Below are 15132 nucleotides of genomic sequence, written 5' to 3'. Positions count from 1 at the left end.
GTACTGCCATCTATGATATTCTATGGGGCTGTGCACAAGACCGTTTTTTTTCTTCGGGCCAAGTGGACCACAGAAAATATCGGAGACATGTCCGATTTTGATCCGAGAGCAATGCAAGTCTGTGAGTCCATAAAAAAAAAAAAAAAAAACAGACTGCACACTGATGACATCTAAATGCTGTCCGATTTCCACAGTCAGAAGGGAGTAGGTGGAGAAACTATATTTTTTTTCTCTATAGTTATGAGAAAAACCGATGACAATTGGACCACACTCTGATCAGAATGATCAGACCGTTTTTCTTGTACGAGTAAAAAACTGGTATCTGACTAAGCCCTAAGGCTTGGCGGCCATTACACAGTCCAACTGGTGGCAGAAAACGACACAGGCAGAGCGCTGTAAACAATGTGCACTGAAGGACCTGTCATAGATGGCGCAGTGTGCGTAGGCCGCCATAGTTCTCGACAGCGCGAGCAAGATGCACCGATGAGAGCAACGATCTTTTGTCGCTGCACGAGAAATCATTTCACCCAATGAACGAGAATCCCCCATACAGAATGGTGGTCTCCACATTACACCCCACACAAGTACTGGCATTAAAATAAAAATACTCATCTATTCACATTCCCTTTATTGCTCTAACAGCAGCAGGAACAATGTAGTGAGGTGATCGCGCCTGTTGAGCTGAGCGACTGTACAGGGTGGACGTTGGAGCCAGCGGCTCTCTCCTCCATTGTTGTATTCACTGGTATCAGCATCCTGAGGATACAGGTACTGGTGAAATTGAGACCCCGGGCAGGGGGCAATTGCGCGGTTTGGGACGCCAGTGTATACAGCCCCTTAATCTGCACTTTGCTCAGGCCTGCCCAAACAGGTAAGACATTGCATATACTCAAGACTTCGGAAATGGATGGAGCCGGACTAGTCAGGTGAAAGTGTTGCCTGCATCACATACGATATACGGTGATGGTTATGTTCATATGTACAGTTAAGTCCATATATATTTGGACAGAGACAACATTTTTCTAATTTTGGTCATAGACATTACCACAATGAATTTTAAACAAAACAATTCAGATGCAGTTGAAGTTCAGACTTTTAGCTTTCATTTGGGGGTATCCACATTAAAATTGGATGAAGGGTTTAGGAGTTTCAGCTCCTTAACATGTGCCACCCTGTTTTTAAAGGGACCAAAAGTAATTGGACAGATTAAATAATTTTAAATAAAATGTTCATTTCTAGTACTTGGTTGAAAACCCTTTTTTGGCAATGACTGCCTGAAGTCTTGAACTCATGGACATCACCAGACGCTGTGTTTCCTCCTTTTTGATGCTCTGCCAGGCCTTCACTGCTGTGGTTTACAGTTGCTGTTTGTTTGTGGGCCTTTCTGTCTGAAGTTTAGTCTTTAACAAGCGAAATGCTGCTCAATGGGGTTGAGATCAGGTAAGTGACTTGGCCATTCAAGAACATTCCACTTCTTTGCTTTAATAAACTCCTGGGTTGCTTTGGCTTTATGTTTTGGGTCACTGTCCATCTGTAGTATGAAACGACGACCTATCAGTTTGGCTGCATTTGGCTGGATCTGAGCACACAGTATGGCGGCTCTGAATACCTCAGAATTCATTCGGCTGCTTCTGTCCTGTGTCACATCATCAATAAACACTAGTGACCCAGTGCCACTGGCAGCCAGGCATGCCCAAGCCATCACACTGCCTCCGCCGTGTTTTACAGATGATGTGGTATGCTTTGGATCATGAGCTGTACCACGCCTTCTCCATTCTTTTCTCTTCCCATCATTCTGGTAGAGGTTGATCTTGGTTTCATGTGTCCAAAGAATGTTCTTCCAGAACTGTGCTGGCTTTTATAGATGTTTTTTAGCCTTTTTCTTCTTGATGCTTATGAGTGGCTTGCACCGTACAGTGAACCCTCTGTATTTACTTTCATGCAGTCTTCTCTTTATGGTAGATTTGGATATTGATACGCCGACCTCCTGGAGAGTGTTGGTCACTTGGTTGACTGTTGTGAAGGGGTTTCTCTTCACCATGGAGATTATTCTGCGATCACCCACCACTGTTGTCTTCCGTGGGCTCCCAGGTCTTTTTGCATTGATGAGTTCACCAGTGCTTTCTTTCTTTCTCAGGATGTACCAAACTGTAGATTTTGCCACTCTTAATATTGTAGCAATTTCTCGGATGGGTTTTTTCTGTTTTCGCAGCTTAAGGATGGCTTGTTTCACCTGCATGGAGAGCTCCTTTGACCGCATGTTTTCTTCACAGCAAAACCTTCCAAATGCAAACACCACACCTCAAATCAACTCCAGACCTTTTATCTGCTTAATTGAGAATGACATAACGAAGGGATTACCCACACCTGTCCATGAAATAGCCTTGGAGCCAATTGTCCAATTACTTTTGATCCCTTTAAAAACAGGGTGGTAAATGTTAAGGAGCTGAAACTCCTAAACCCTTCATCCAATTTTAATGTGGATACCCTCAAATGAATGCTGAAAGTCTGAACTTCAACTGCATCTGAATTGTTTTGTTTAAAATTCATTGTGGTAATGTCTATAACCAAAATAAGAAAAATGTTGTCTCTGTCCAAATATATATGGACCTAACTGTATATAATGTAGACTTTCATTTATAAGGACATTATAATCTAAGTGAATAGTATTATAACTGCCTCCATTCACAGACTATATAATAATAATTTGCAAAGTACGCAGTTACAAATTTGTGCAGAAAATGTTACCCATTGCACTGCATTCCTCCCTAAAAGTGAAATAAATGTTCTTTCCTCATCACTTTTTAGAGTGGAAAGTGTTAAAAAACAACAACAAACATTTGATAAATGAGTAGCACTCAGCTGATCTTTGTAGTCCCACACCTGTTTCTTTTAGATGTGTAAGTACACTGTAGAAAGAGTATCACATATGGGGTTTGGCTTGGATGCCTTATTTTTGTTATGGATTGACACCTAATAGCTGTCTTAAAATGTTAACGAATCTGCTCCAATATTTTTTTCCCCAACGCTCATTTATAATTTTGGACTTACCATCCGTACCTTCTCTTCTTTTAAAGACTCGGGAGAATTTACGAAGTGACTTGCACCAGTTATCCATTGGAAAATGTCCCACAAATCGAGATAGGATCGGTGAGTATTTGTAAACTTCGGTATAAATGAAAGGGGGTTAAAACCCTTTAATATTTTAATTGTTCCTCGTCACTGAAGCCTTCAAAATCTTATCAATTTTGCTGCACTTCTAGCTTTTTTTAGTGACTGCCTAGTTATGATCAGAATTATTTAAATGAGTCTGCATTAACGCTTTGTAAAGATTATTTCACTGTTTTTGTTTCTCTTATAGGGAATGTCATTAGAAAATTATTGTTTAAATTACATTTTCATGTTAAATATATTAACAAAAATTGACTAATGTTTCATATCTCTATAATAATAATAATAATAAAAAAAAAATAGCACATCTTACTCTGGTCACTCAGCCTAATAACGGACTTCTGCTAAGAGCACATTCAGGCGTCAGTGTTTTTACATGCTAGTTATGTCCGTGTTTTACGGATACAACACATATCCATTATCGTTTAAGGTGCTGTCCATATGCCCTTTTTTTTTGTGGATTGACAGGTTCGCACCAAAACATGGAGACATGTCTGATTTTGATCCAAGTCACAGATGAACTCACCATTGCAAGTCCGTAAAAAAACCAAACATGCCATCCATTTTTCACTGAGTGTTTGATAGAAGCTTGATAAACTACCATCAGGATATTTTGCATATAGAAAAATTCATGAAACTCTGATGGTAAAAACTAACCAGTCACTGACGAAAATCTACCGTATATACTCGAGTATAAGCCGACCCGAGTATAAGCCGACCCCCCTAATTTTGGCACAAAAAAACTGGGAAAACCTAATGACTCGAGTATAAGCCTAGGGTGGGAAATGCAGCAGCTGCCGGTAAATGTCAAAAATAAAAATAGTTACCAATAAAAGTAAAATTAATTGAGACATCAGTAGGTTAAGTGTTTTTGAATATCCATATTGAATCAGGAGCCCCATATAATGCTCCATAAAGTTTATGATGGGCTCCATAAGATGCTCCATATTAAAATATGCCCCATATAATCCTGCACAAATGTTGATTATGACCCCATAAGATGCTCCATACAGATATTTGCCCCCATATCGTGCTGCACATGGCCACATACAGATGCGCCATACAAATATTTGCCCCCATATCATGCTGCACACGGACCCATATAATGCTGCACAGGGCCCCATATAATGCTGCACATGGCCCCATACAGATATTTGCCCCCATATCATGCTGCACATGGCCACATAAGATGCCCCATACAGATATTTGCCCCCATATCATGCTGCACATGGCCACATAAGATGCTCCATACAGATATTTGCCCCATATGCTGTTGCTGCGATTAAAAAAATAAAAAAATTACATACTCACCTCTCCAGCCCCTGGCACTTGCTATAGTAACCTGCTCCCAGTTCCACCGCTGACCGCCGCTGTGTCTTCCCATCCTCTGTACCGACGTTCAGAAAGAGGGCGGCGCGCACTAATCGCGTCACCGCGCCCTCTGACCTGAGCGTCACTGCGGAAGACACAGCGGCGCCGACGGTGGAACGAGGACCAGGTGAATATTGCGCACTGCTCCCCGTCATACTTAAATGCTCCTGGCGCCGTCGCTGCATGTCTGTTTCCTGGCGCCGCATTTTCTTCCTGTACTGAGCGGTCACCGTTACCGCTCATTACAGTAATTAATATGTGGCACCACCCCTATGGGAGGTGGAGCCACATATTCATTACTGTAATGAGTGGTACCATGTGACCGCTCACTACAGGAAGAAACTGCAGCCCTAGGAAGCAGGGACCGCGCCAGGAGTAGGTGAGTATTATTAGACAGCCCCTGCTCCCCCTCCCCTGCCGACCCCTGGGTATGACTCGAGTATAAGCCGAGAGGGGGACTTTCAGCCCTAAAAAGTGGGCTGAAAATCTCGGCTTATACTCGAGTATATACGGTAATCCAAAACATGATTAAATTTTTTTGCGCAGAAGAAAAATTACTGTTGTCTGAATGAGGTCTTACATATTCCACACTTGCCAAAATTAGAACCCAAAAAATTGATTTAGATTTCATTCAGTCATTTATCTTGAATGCAGAAATATTTCACTTTTCATCAGTTTGGTCAGTGTCAGTTTTTACCATCAGCGTTTCATCAGTTATTCTTACACAAATTAAGAGGCTTCTCCTTTCAACCAGTCCATGAAAAACGATGGCATCTGAGTGCTGTCAGACTTTTTCACAGGCCCATAGACTTGCATTGGCAATCTTTATCCAAAACTTGAATCAATATTGAACATGTCACCTCGATTTGTTGCAGACCCCTTGGTCAGCAAAAATCCCCAAGACTATGTAACTGTAGACTTTTGAGTCCTCACATGGCGAGCTGCGATGGATTCTGTGGTGCAGGTGCTGATATGTATATATGTGAGCACGGCTCCATCCATCTAGTTGGAATGTGTCTGGGAGTATAGTTTTTGTAGTATAGATAGTGATAAAGAAATCTGAAAATAAAAGCACAAAAAATAAGAATAAGTCCAATTAAGATAAAATCTGGTTTAAACAACTGGTTGTTTTTTGATGACATATTCCCTTTAAGAGACAGCAGTATTACGTTGCCCTTACTAGCTGAAAATTTGGTTTTCAGGTTTTTATAGTAAATAAAACTTTAGACAAGTGACATCTTAGCTTTCTGTCCATTATTTTGGAAAATACTTGATTGTTAACACAGAAATAGTAGGATTTCAGAGCTATTTAAATGTGTTCTCTAGTGATGAGCGAATATACTCGTTGCTCGGGTTTTCCCGAGCACGCTCAGGTGACCTCCGAGTATTTGTTAGTGTTCGGAGATTTAGTTTTCATCACCGCAGCTGAATGATTTACAGCTATTACTCGGGCTGGCTGGTAGCCATAAAACATTCAGCTGCCGCAATGAAAACGAAATCTCCGAACACTAACAAATACTCGGAGGTCACCTGAGTGTGCTCGGGAAAACCCGAGCAACGAGTATACTCGCTCATCACTAGTGTTCTCGCTTAGAGGACGAGATCACTTTCGCAGAGATGTTTTTTAGTCAGAAAACAGGAGTACAACATGTAAAGAGAAAATGTAAAATACAAAGATTTGCCCCTGGGGGGTTAGCAAGGGGCAAAGTTCAGATTTGGTGAATGTGAATCCACAGCCTTCAGTGAAATACATAAAAACGATAGCAATTATCTAAACACATATGGAATTGCCATGAATTCACTGTGGATTTCCAGCAAGTTATTTGTTGAATTATTTGGGGACTTAACACTCATCTATGATAGCTGACAGCACAGGCTCCATTCACTGTGTAATGGCCGATGCCAAGAACTAGAGCACAGCTCCATGTTAGCTGTTCCCCCATTTACATTTGGCCGCCACTCATCAATATGAAATTGTGTCCTATCCCAATATCACAAGGCTGGAAAAGCCCTTTAAGGAGCTTGTATCTTTGTCCAGATACAAGTGGATTCATTGATCACTCATGGATTTGTTCTCATAGAATGGGATGAAAACAGTTTTAATTGTTTATATTAATTTGTATCTTTAACAACATATGCCAGATCCAAGATGAGCCCCGCCGTGTCCACAGCCACCCTTATACCATTACATTTTGCAGAGAAGCCATCTAAAATCAGAGTCTCTTTGGCTAGTAAGACTGGGGGGACCTCTGTGCGAGTCCGGGGGCTGAATGGCGGGGACGGGCTCCCGAGCACAGCCCACTGTAGATCATCTCTGTTGTGGAGCAGCCGACAGCCACACGTATGCCCGGCTCCTGCGTATTCACCACCACTGGCCTCAGGGGGTACAGACCAGACGTGTCCATCCTGGAAATCTGTAAGGATTTCACCGCCATCATGTTCCAAACTTCGAGCAGTGGCCTCCAATGCGGAGCAGAAGCAGTCAGCCGCCAGTTTATACTCAGCCGCTGTGCACCTCAGCTCTTCAAGATGGCTGCCGGGAAGACTGGAAACCTGGGAATATAACAAATGCTAAATTTACCTCACATATACGATAATAACCAAGTCATGTTCACACCTAAGGAGCTCTGTACACTTTCCACAATGTCAACTTCTAAGTAGTGATCATCAAGTGTCTCCAAGATGGGACCTCCAGCAATCCACTGTGATCTCTACAGAAACCTGCAGCGCCACCACAGGGGAAATTACAGGGAGTAAAATGCTAATTAAACAGAGGCTCAGATACGAGTGCAGCGCAGAATAGGTTAATCTCAGGGGTCTTACCCTATTCTGTGAAGCACTGACCATAAAGGGAACACAACTGATCCTCTCCGTCCTGTCTGAGGCCATTGTTACTCTTCTGGGTGTATCCGTGTACTGAGCGGCGGCCGCTGTCAGGGCTCGGGCAGCAGTCGGCTCTACCCAAGCGAGCGCTGTCAGTCAGAGTCAAGGGACTACTCAGCATGCAAACTGAGGGAGGAAGAACACTGCCCTGGACTGTTGGCCACACCAAGGGGGCACCGAAGCTCCTTCATTGCCATGTGGAATAAAACAAGTTTTTAAAATAGTTAAAGCAATGAAATATACACAGCTAATATGAGTTTCTCTATAAGGGCTAGGCTCCCCATAGAACGGTTTAATTAGTTTAACCTGCATTTTGGGAGGACAGATTCCTTTCTGAAGGGGTTGTCTGGTCTTCTGATAAAAGTGTGAATCCTCATAATATGGCCATCAGTATTTCTGGCGAGAGCAGGCGGTCATGTGACTACATATTTGCAGGCACATCTCGACTAGACGTGCTTTGTCTCGCCCATTACAAGTGAAGTATGCAAGGCTGAGCAGGTCTAGTCGTATGCAAATCACATAGCTCACTCTCAACGGCAATACCAGAGACTTCTGACACCATCAGAAGACCAAACATCCCTTTTACCACCTTGGGTTTTTCCATTTTGGAGTTTTTGCTTTTTGTTCCCCTCCTTCCCAGAGCCATAACTATTTGCTTTTTTTGTTAATATGGCCATGTGAGGGCTTGTTTTTTGCAGGACAAGTTGTACTTTTGAACAACATCATTAGTTTTACCATATAATGTACAGGGAAACAGGAAAAAAATTCAAAGTGCGGTGAAACTGATAAAAAGTGCAATTTCATAGATTTTTTTTTTTTTTTTACCATGTTCATTAAATGCTAAAACTGATTCTCCAGGTCATTACAAGTTCACAGACACTAAACATGTGCAGGTTCTTTTTACTTAAGTGGTGAAAAAAAAATCCAAAGTTAGTAAAAAATAAAATGGCGCAATTTTCCGAGACCTGTAGCATCTCCATTTTTTGTGACATGGGACTGGGTGAGGGCTTATTTTTTTGGGTGCCGAACTGATGATTTTATCAATTCCATTTTGGTGCAGATACGTTTTTTTGATCAACCTTTATTGCATTTTAGTGCAATGTCACAGCAACCAAAAATACGTAATTCTGGCTTTTTGATTTTCTTCTTGATACGCTGTTTACCAATCAGATGAATTCTTTTTACATATTGATAGATCGAGAAATTCTGAACGCAACAATACCAAATATATGTTTCTTTATTCATTTTGAATGGGGCAAAAAGGGGGGGGGGGGTGATTTAAACATTTATATTTTTTATGTTTTTAAAAACTTTTTATTTTTTTACATGCTTCAATAGTCTCCATGGGAGACTAGAAGCTGTGATCATCTGATCACCTGTGCTACACAGAGCAGGGCTTCAGGGACTGAGGATTATAGATGGGATTAGACACACTGGTCTTTGGAGTATCGTGCATGATGGGATTAGATACACCAGTCTGGAGAGTATTGCGTATGATGGGATTAGATACAGCGGTCTGGGGTGTATCACGCATGATGGGATTAGATAACTTTCCACTTTATACTGTATTTCTTACTTGAAGCTATGACCATCTGATCTCCTCTACTATACATAGTAAAATACACATGCACGCTCCTAGGAAAATAGACAGAAAAATTCACACACACATGCACGCAACATACACACAAAAATAGACATGCATGCTAATACATACAGGAAAAAATAGACATGCATGGTCATAGACATAGGAAAATACACACTCTCTAACCTGCAATGGTCAATTTGTCAAAATCCCCCTTCTTCATATCCAACACAGAAAAATTGGATGGAAAGCAGCTGCACAGGTTACCTGGAGTGTGCTGGGCAGAGGGCACCACACACAACAGATAGAAGTGCTCTCATCTGGCACTGCTGCTCTCCGGATGTCTTGTGAGTCCCGCTCCTCCCCAACCTGGCTGATCTGACACTAGAGGCACCGCTGCTTACAGAGAGATGGAAGATGCTGCATGCCATGTAAGTAACGTGTCCTCCTATTTTTATTCAAGTTGTTTGTCGGGTGTAAAGATGACATTACATACACAGCTCTGCTATGGCAGTGTATGCCTCTTTCTAAGGCGTAACAGTTCCATAGCAGAGCTATGTCCGAGAACAGGGCACATCAGGGTGATTATTAAATTTCGGTCATAGTGATGATCAGCGATCTGGTCATGTACTACTAATCCCAGGCTGCTGATCATGATACTAACCTAACCCAGGACCTCTGCTCCCTAGCAGCTGTCATTGCACACAAAGAGCAGAGTGTGCGATGAGAGGGGGAATGTGCAGCCCGCAGAATACACTCCGGGCTCCACAGAAATGTCCATGATCTCCTCCCAGAGCTGTGCCCTGGACAGCCCAGGGAGCATGCCCAGGTCACAACTAACGCAGCCACAATACAAGAGCGACCAGTCTCTTATGCCCAGGGACTGAAGTATTTGAGGTGTTAAAGTGTCCTGTTCAGACACTTACACCTCCCCAAATGCAAATGGCAGCTCCCTGTGGCTAATGAAAATATTAATAAATTAAAAACTATTTAAGCAGCGAATTTAATTTTGTATAATAAATGATTATTAGTGATGAGTGAGTATACTCGTTGCTCGGGTTTTTCCCTAGCACGCTCGGGTGGTCTCCGAGTATTTGTTGGTGTTCGGAGATTTAGTTTTCACCTCCACAGCTGAATGATTTACAGCTACTAGCCAGGCTGATTACATGTGGGGATTCCCTAGCAACCAGGCAACCCCCACATGTACTCAGCCTGGCTAATAGCTGTAAATCATTCAGCTGCAGTGATGAAAACTAAATCTCCGAACACTAACAAATACTTGGAGATCACCTGAGCGTGCTCAGGAAAATCCAAGCAACAAGTACACTCACTCATCACTAATCATATAATGAGTAATACAAAAATAAAGATCGTGGCACCTTTCCTTCAAGTATTACAAGACAGGACCGATTTTCCATACTTTATATAAGTCCTGTACAGTGTAATGGAAAAAAAAAAAAAACAGCAATACAGAACCAAAACATTTTTGTAGCTGGGGGCATAAGTTGTGTGCACCAAATGTCTTCAGTGCTGTCCAGCTCTGCCACATAACAAATTGCTGAACTCAGCCCTATGCAGTTTGTAGCCACTCTCTCTATGCAAGAGGTGAGGATCCTGAACAGAGGACTACTTTTTGTTAACCCTTAATAAGGTATATGAAAAAGAGATTTAGGCTAAAGCTAAACAATCCCTTTAAATACTAAATGACAACTCAGCATTATAATAACATGCCAAATTGTAATAAGTAGTGATGAGTGAATGTGCTGGGATAAGGTGTTCTCTGAGCATGCTCAGGTGCTAACAGAGTGTCTTTGGTGTGCTCGAAAAATACATTCGAGTCCCCGCAGCTGCATGTCTCACTGCTGTTTTGGCAGACGCAACACATGGAGGGATTACCTGTTTGTCAGTCAATCCCTCCATGTGTTGTAGCTGTCGAACAGCCGTGAGACATACAGCCGTTGGGACTTGAACATATTATTCGAACACGCTGAAAATACTGTATTAGCACACGAGCATGCTCAGATAACACCTTACCTGAGCATGCTCGCTCCTCACTAGTAATAAGCTGTTCTTCCATTTCTAACCATATACCTGATAACGGATGTAAGCAGCCACGTGTGCTTCAGTGCATCCCCCACCGAGCAGGAGCCAGGGTTCTTTAAGAAGATGATTTAAAGAGCGTTCAGCCGTCTGACACGTTCGCTAGAAAGAGAACATGAATGAAAAATTAGGAAATCGAAAAACTGTTCCTCACTACAAAAGGCAAATTGCACATCAATTAATAGGGACGTCGTGGTGATAAAAAATATGTAAAAAAAATAAATAAGAGGGACAATCCCCTCTCTGACCACTCGAAGGTTACCCTGACCCCACTGGTCTCTACATCCTGATCCCATCTGGACACTCCAGAAAAGCCGACCAGCCAATCACAGGCTGATGAGGATCTCCGCTGTGGTGATTGGCTCACTGTTGTGCCGATATAGGACCAGGCAGTAGGGACTGACGAGACCGGGTAATCCATCAGAACAACAGCTGCAGGGAAGAGGTGAAGGTATCACTTATACAACTGTTTTTAACACCACTCTGAGTCCCTTACCAAGCGTTTTATTCCCTAGACACCCCCCTCTAAAAGTAGTAGATTCCTATAGGAATCCTTAGCTTAAAGGGTTTGTAAAACATTACACAATCTTAGGACATTTTGGGGGTAATGGAGGGTCCACTGATCAATAATCACCCTTGGGGATCTGCCCAGGTGCAATGGCGTGATGTGACAAGGGGGTGACCTGATCACTTTGCCTCATAGGTACCACCCGGATCAGATGGATATGTTCTCCTCTAGTTCCCTTAGTAACGGATTTACCATAAGCTCTTTTAGGGAGGTCTCATTCCGGTTGCAGAGCACAATACTGCACACAGTAGTGGTGTCGGGAAGAAGATGCAGGTACTGCTTATTACTATAGGACACTTTACTGATCTGCTGGAGGCGGCCATAAGAAGCAGAGGACACCGGGCAGAGAGAAGCTACAGGCTGTGCACCTGTGAGAATAGGAGGAAAAAAGACAATGGTGTAAAACACAGAATCGTACACATTGTGCCACGTATACATTTACTGCACCAGTTACTCGCTGAATCACGTACAAGTCAGAGGATTGTAAATTATTTCACTCCACCCCAGAGATACTCCTAGTCACGTTTCATTGTCATACAGGGGAGCTGTCTGTAGGTGGCACTGGGGAGTTCACTCTCTGCAGCAGACCTAATTTGCATCGTTTTTTTTCCCCAGGAGGAAGCATTGCATGCGAAACTCCAAATATGAGCTGAACTTCTGCAAGGAGAATCAGTACCTCTCAAAAACAATTAAGACAATGAAAACTAGACCTAATTATTAGCACAACTGGAAGGTGGATAGAATTGCATGCAGTCTAGGCAATACTATGTTAGCTAATCACATTAGCATGGTCCATAGGGGCTGCTGGCATGGTTATAAAGCCTACACCAGCCTGTCAGTCTTCTCTGAACTTGCTCCAGACATCAACAAACTGGAGCAAGTTCAGAGAAGAGGGACCAGAATGGTGACGGTTCTGCAAACCATGTCCTGTGAGGATCGGTTACAGGATTTGGGAATGTTTAACTTGCAAAAAATAAAACTAAGAGGAGACTTAATAGCGGTCTACAAATATATCAAGGGCTGTCACATTGTAGAAGGATCATCCTTATTCTCATTTGCACAAGACTAGAAGTAATGGGATGAAACTGAATGGGAGGAGACACAGATTAGATATTAGAAAAAACGTATTGACAATGAGGATGATCAATGAGTGGAACAGGCGGCCACGAGAGGTGGCGAGTTCTCCTTCCATGGAAGTCTTCAATCAGAGGCTGGACAGACATCCGAGATGATTCAGTGAATCCTGCGTTGAGCAGGGGGTTGGACACAATGACCCTGGAGGACCCTTCCAACTCTACCATTCTATGTAATGGTTTAACCCCGTAGATGGTGTGGCCAATTAAGATCAGAGTCCAAGCAGTTAGACAAAAAGAAGGACTCGGTGTCACACCATTGCACTATCACACCCTCCCTTCGAAGACTGCAGTGCGCTTAGGGGTTGTCGTGGTAGGAGTGTTTTCTACATTAGTACTCCTATTATTATTACTATGACAATGCATTGCATTACACAGGTATACTTGGGACTAAACAGGCGAACCTGACCGCAGACTCATTCTGGCCGAACACAGACAGAAGAATCAGGCACTGGCGACATGATTGCAGATGTGTATGTGTTATTCTGAAAACATTTTGAAAAATTGTCTCATACCATGTATCTGGGATGACTAGTCCAAGATGTAGTACCCTGGTGGCCTCTCCCAACCCCATTGCCCTAAAATCGCAAGCCTCCCCCTGTATGTGTGTGTAGTGAAAGACCTGTCAATCAAGAGAAGCGGGATAGCAAGGAGTCGACTGGGAACTGTATCTTGGACTAGTCAGCCTAGCAGCGTTCTCCCCGTCCGCTTTTACAAGTGGCTGATATAGGTTTACCGTTGCTTGGGCAGCCCATCCGGATCTCCCGACAGGTTTCCTTTAAAAAAAACGTAAGACAAATTCTCCCTCCTCCCGTTTGTATGGCATTTCTGTGAGCAATTTTACTACAGGCTTTGCTACTGGACTTGAAAGATGGCCATAATCAAAAATGCTAAATCGACTAAAAACATGTGGCTATTTTTAAGCCAAACATTAAAAGGGGGGAAAAAAGCAATGTGTGAACAAAGTTTTAAATGGTAGCTTATGTTCTTTAAAGCTAGTCTATCAGCAGGCTTGCCTGGCTTTGAGGGGTGTTTGCCCATGAAGTCAAGCATAGATCTGTGGCTATGAATGGCACTGGTTTTTAGCAAGGTTTTTCCAATCTTGTACAACAAATTTAATGCAATCCCCCCCCCCCCCAAAAAAAAACAAAAACCAAAACAAACAAACTCCTCATTATTTTTGAAAATATGAATATCTTGTGTAGAAAAACTACTGAATAATTAGTGGACACCAATACTATAATGTCTGGCATCGTCAGAAATCCTTGACAGCTGGAAGCACTACAGTAGGAGCTCATTTTATACCAGTACATCACTATGTTATTACCTGTCAGTTCACTTAATGGTTCCATCAGAGCTGCTCCTAATCTGTCCAAGGCACAGACATCGTGCTCCTTCAGATACTGTTTCAGGGACGGGTGGATCACTTTTTGACACAAAAGTATTTGCACATCATCATCCACTAACTGTTGTCCTAAATCTATCAACTGGTCCAACATGACCTTTTCTGGATCTACCCCAGCCGTAACTTCCACTGTGCCATCTCCTGAATCACTAAACTCTCCACACAACGATCCGGAAAACAAGGCTAACTTAATGTTGGATGGGGGCAGTCTGGAGGAAGGCATCGTTCTGCTCCAACCGCAGGCTGGCACCTCAATGAGCATGCCAGGGATGAAGGCAGAGTCCATAACGCTTGCGCCTTCCACAGCCACGACCACGGTTCTTCCTAAGAGGTGACTGGTAGCGGTCACGTTGGGTACTTTGTAGAGAAAAGCTTTAACGATCAGTACACTGACATAATCTACTTCTGTTCTGGTCATCATGCATGCCGGCTTGCTGCACAGCACGGAGTGGGTCAGGGCAAGCAGCGATTTGCTGCTGGTAAAATCCACATTGATTTTGCAAGCACAGTCCTCCGACTTCAGGTAACTCAAACACATGTCCGTAAGACTCTGGTGTGCCTTAACCACCTTGTGGGTAGAGACCGGTAATCTCAGGCACCTGTCAATCAAGCTGCAACAAAGAATTGCTGCGAAGAGTCCACAATCACTGAAGGCGGAGGTATGATTACGGATGGAGGCGACTAGTAACTGTAGTGCAGGATGAGTGACCGAAATCCCACCGAGTAAGGCAGCGGACTGTGAGGTCGTGGTAACGTACCCGCCACTATTATTATGGATCTGCTTCAGTCTTCCATACGGGCCATAGCAGGATGCCACCATCATCTGCATCACACTCACTGCCTGCCTGAGCGATGCACTGGTTAGGGGTCCGGCTGTACACGACGACTGCTTTTTCTGTTCAACTCTTTCCATTATGTA

The 15132-nt window shown here is 43.1% G+C and overlaps 1 protein-coding gene across 1 annotated transcript; it reads right to left on the bottom strand.

Moving 5' to 3' along the window:
* Positions 1 to 4860: 4860 nt before the first annotated feature.
* On the bottom strand, positions 4861 to 15129 carry MKKS (MKKS centrosomal shuttling protein). Its single transcript, XM_077282601.1, has 4 exons — positions 14136 to 15129; positions 11868 to 12043; positions 11099 to 11209; positions 4861 to 7095 (listed from the first exon to the last, which is right to left on the bottom strand). Exons 1-4 carry the CDS (start codon positions 15124 to 15126, stop codon positions 6655 to 6657), a joined length of 1719 nt encoding a protein of 572 aa, XP_077138716.1. The 5' UTR covers positions 15127 to 15129; the 3' UTR covers positions 4861 to 6654.
* Between the last annotated feature and the right edge of the window lie 3 nt (positions 15130 to 15132).

This window comes from Ranitomeya variabilis, chromosome 2 (assembly GCF_051348905.1).
Source record: "Ranitomeya variabilis isolate aRanVar5 chromosome 2, aRanVar5.hap1, whole genome shotgun sequence".
NCBI lineage: Eukaryota > Metazoa > Chordata > Amphibia > Anura > Dendrobatidae > Ranitomeya > Ranitomeya variabilis.
This window is presented reverse-complemented; position numbering and strand designations above follow the sequence as displayed.

What these genes read in the sequence shown, in the direction of transcription:
- MKKS (XM_077282601.1), bottom strand. Translation starts at nt 15,126, where the DNA reads ATGGAAAGAGTTGAACAGAAAAAGCAGTCGTCGTGTACAGCCGGACCC. An exon ending in ACCATTAAGTGAACTGACAG is followed by an intron (nt 12,044 to 14,135) that starts GTAATAACATAG and finishes CTATTCTCACAG; the next exon opens with GTGCACAGCCTGTAGCTTCT. An exon ending in CTGCTTACATCCGTTATCAG is followed by an intron (nt 7,096 to 11,098) that starts GTATATGGTTAG and finishes TTATATTCCCAG; the next exon opens with GTTTCCAGTCTTCCCGGCAG.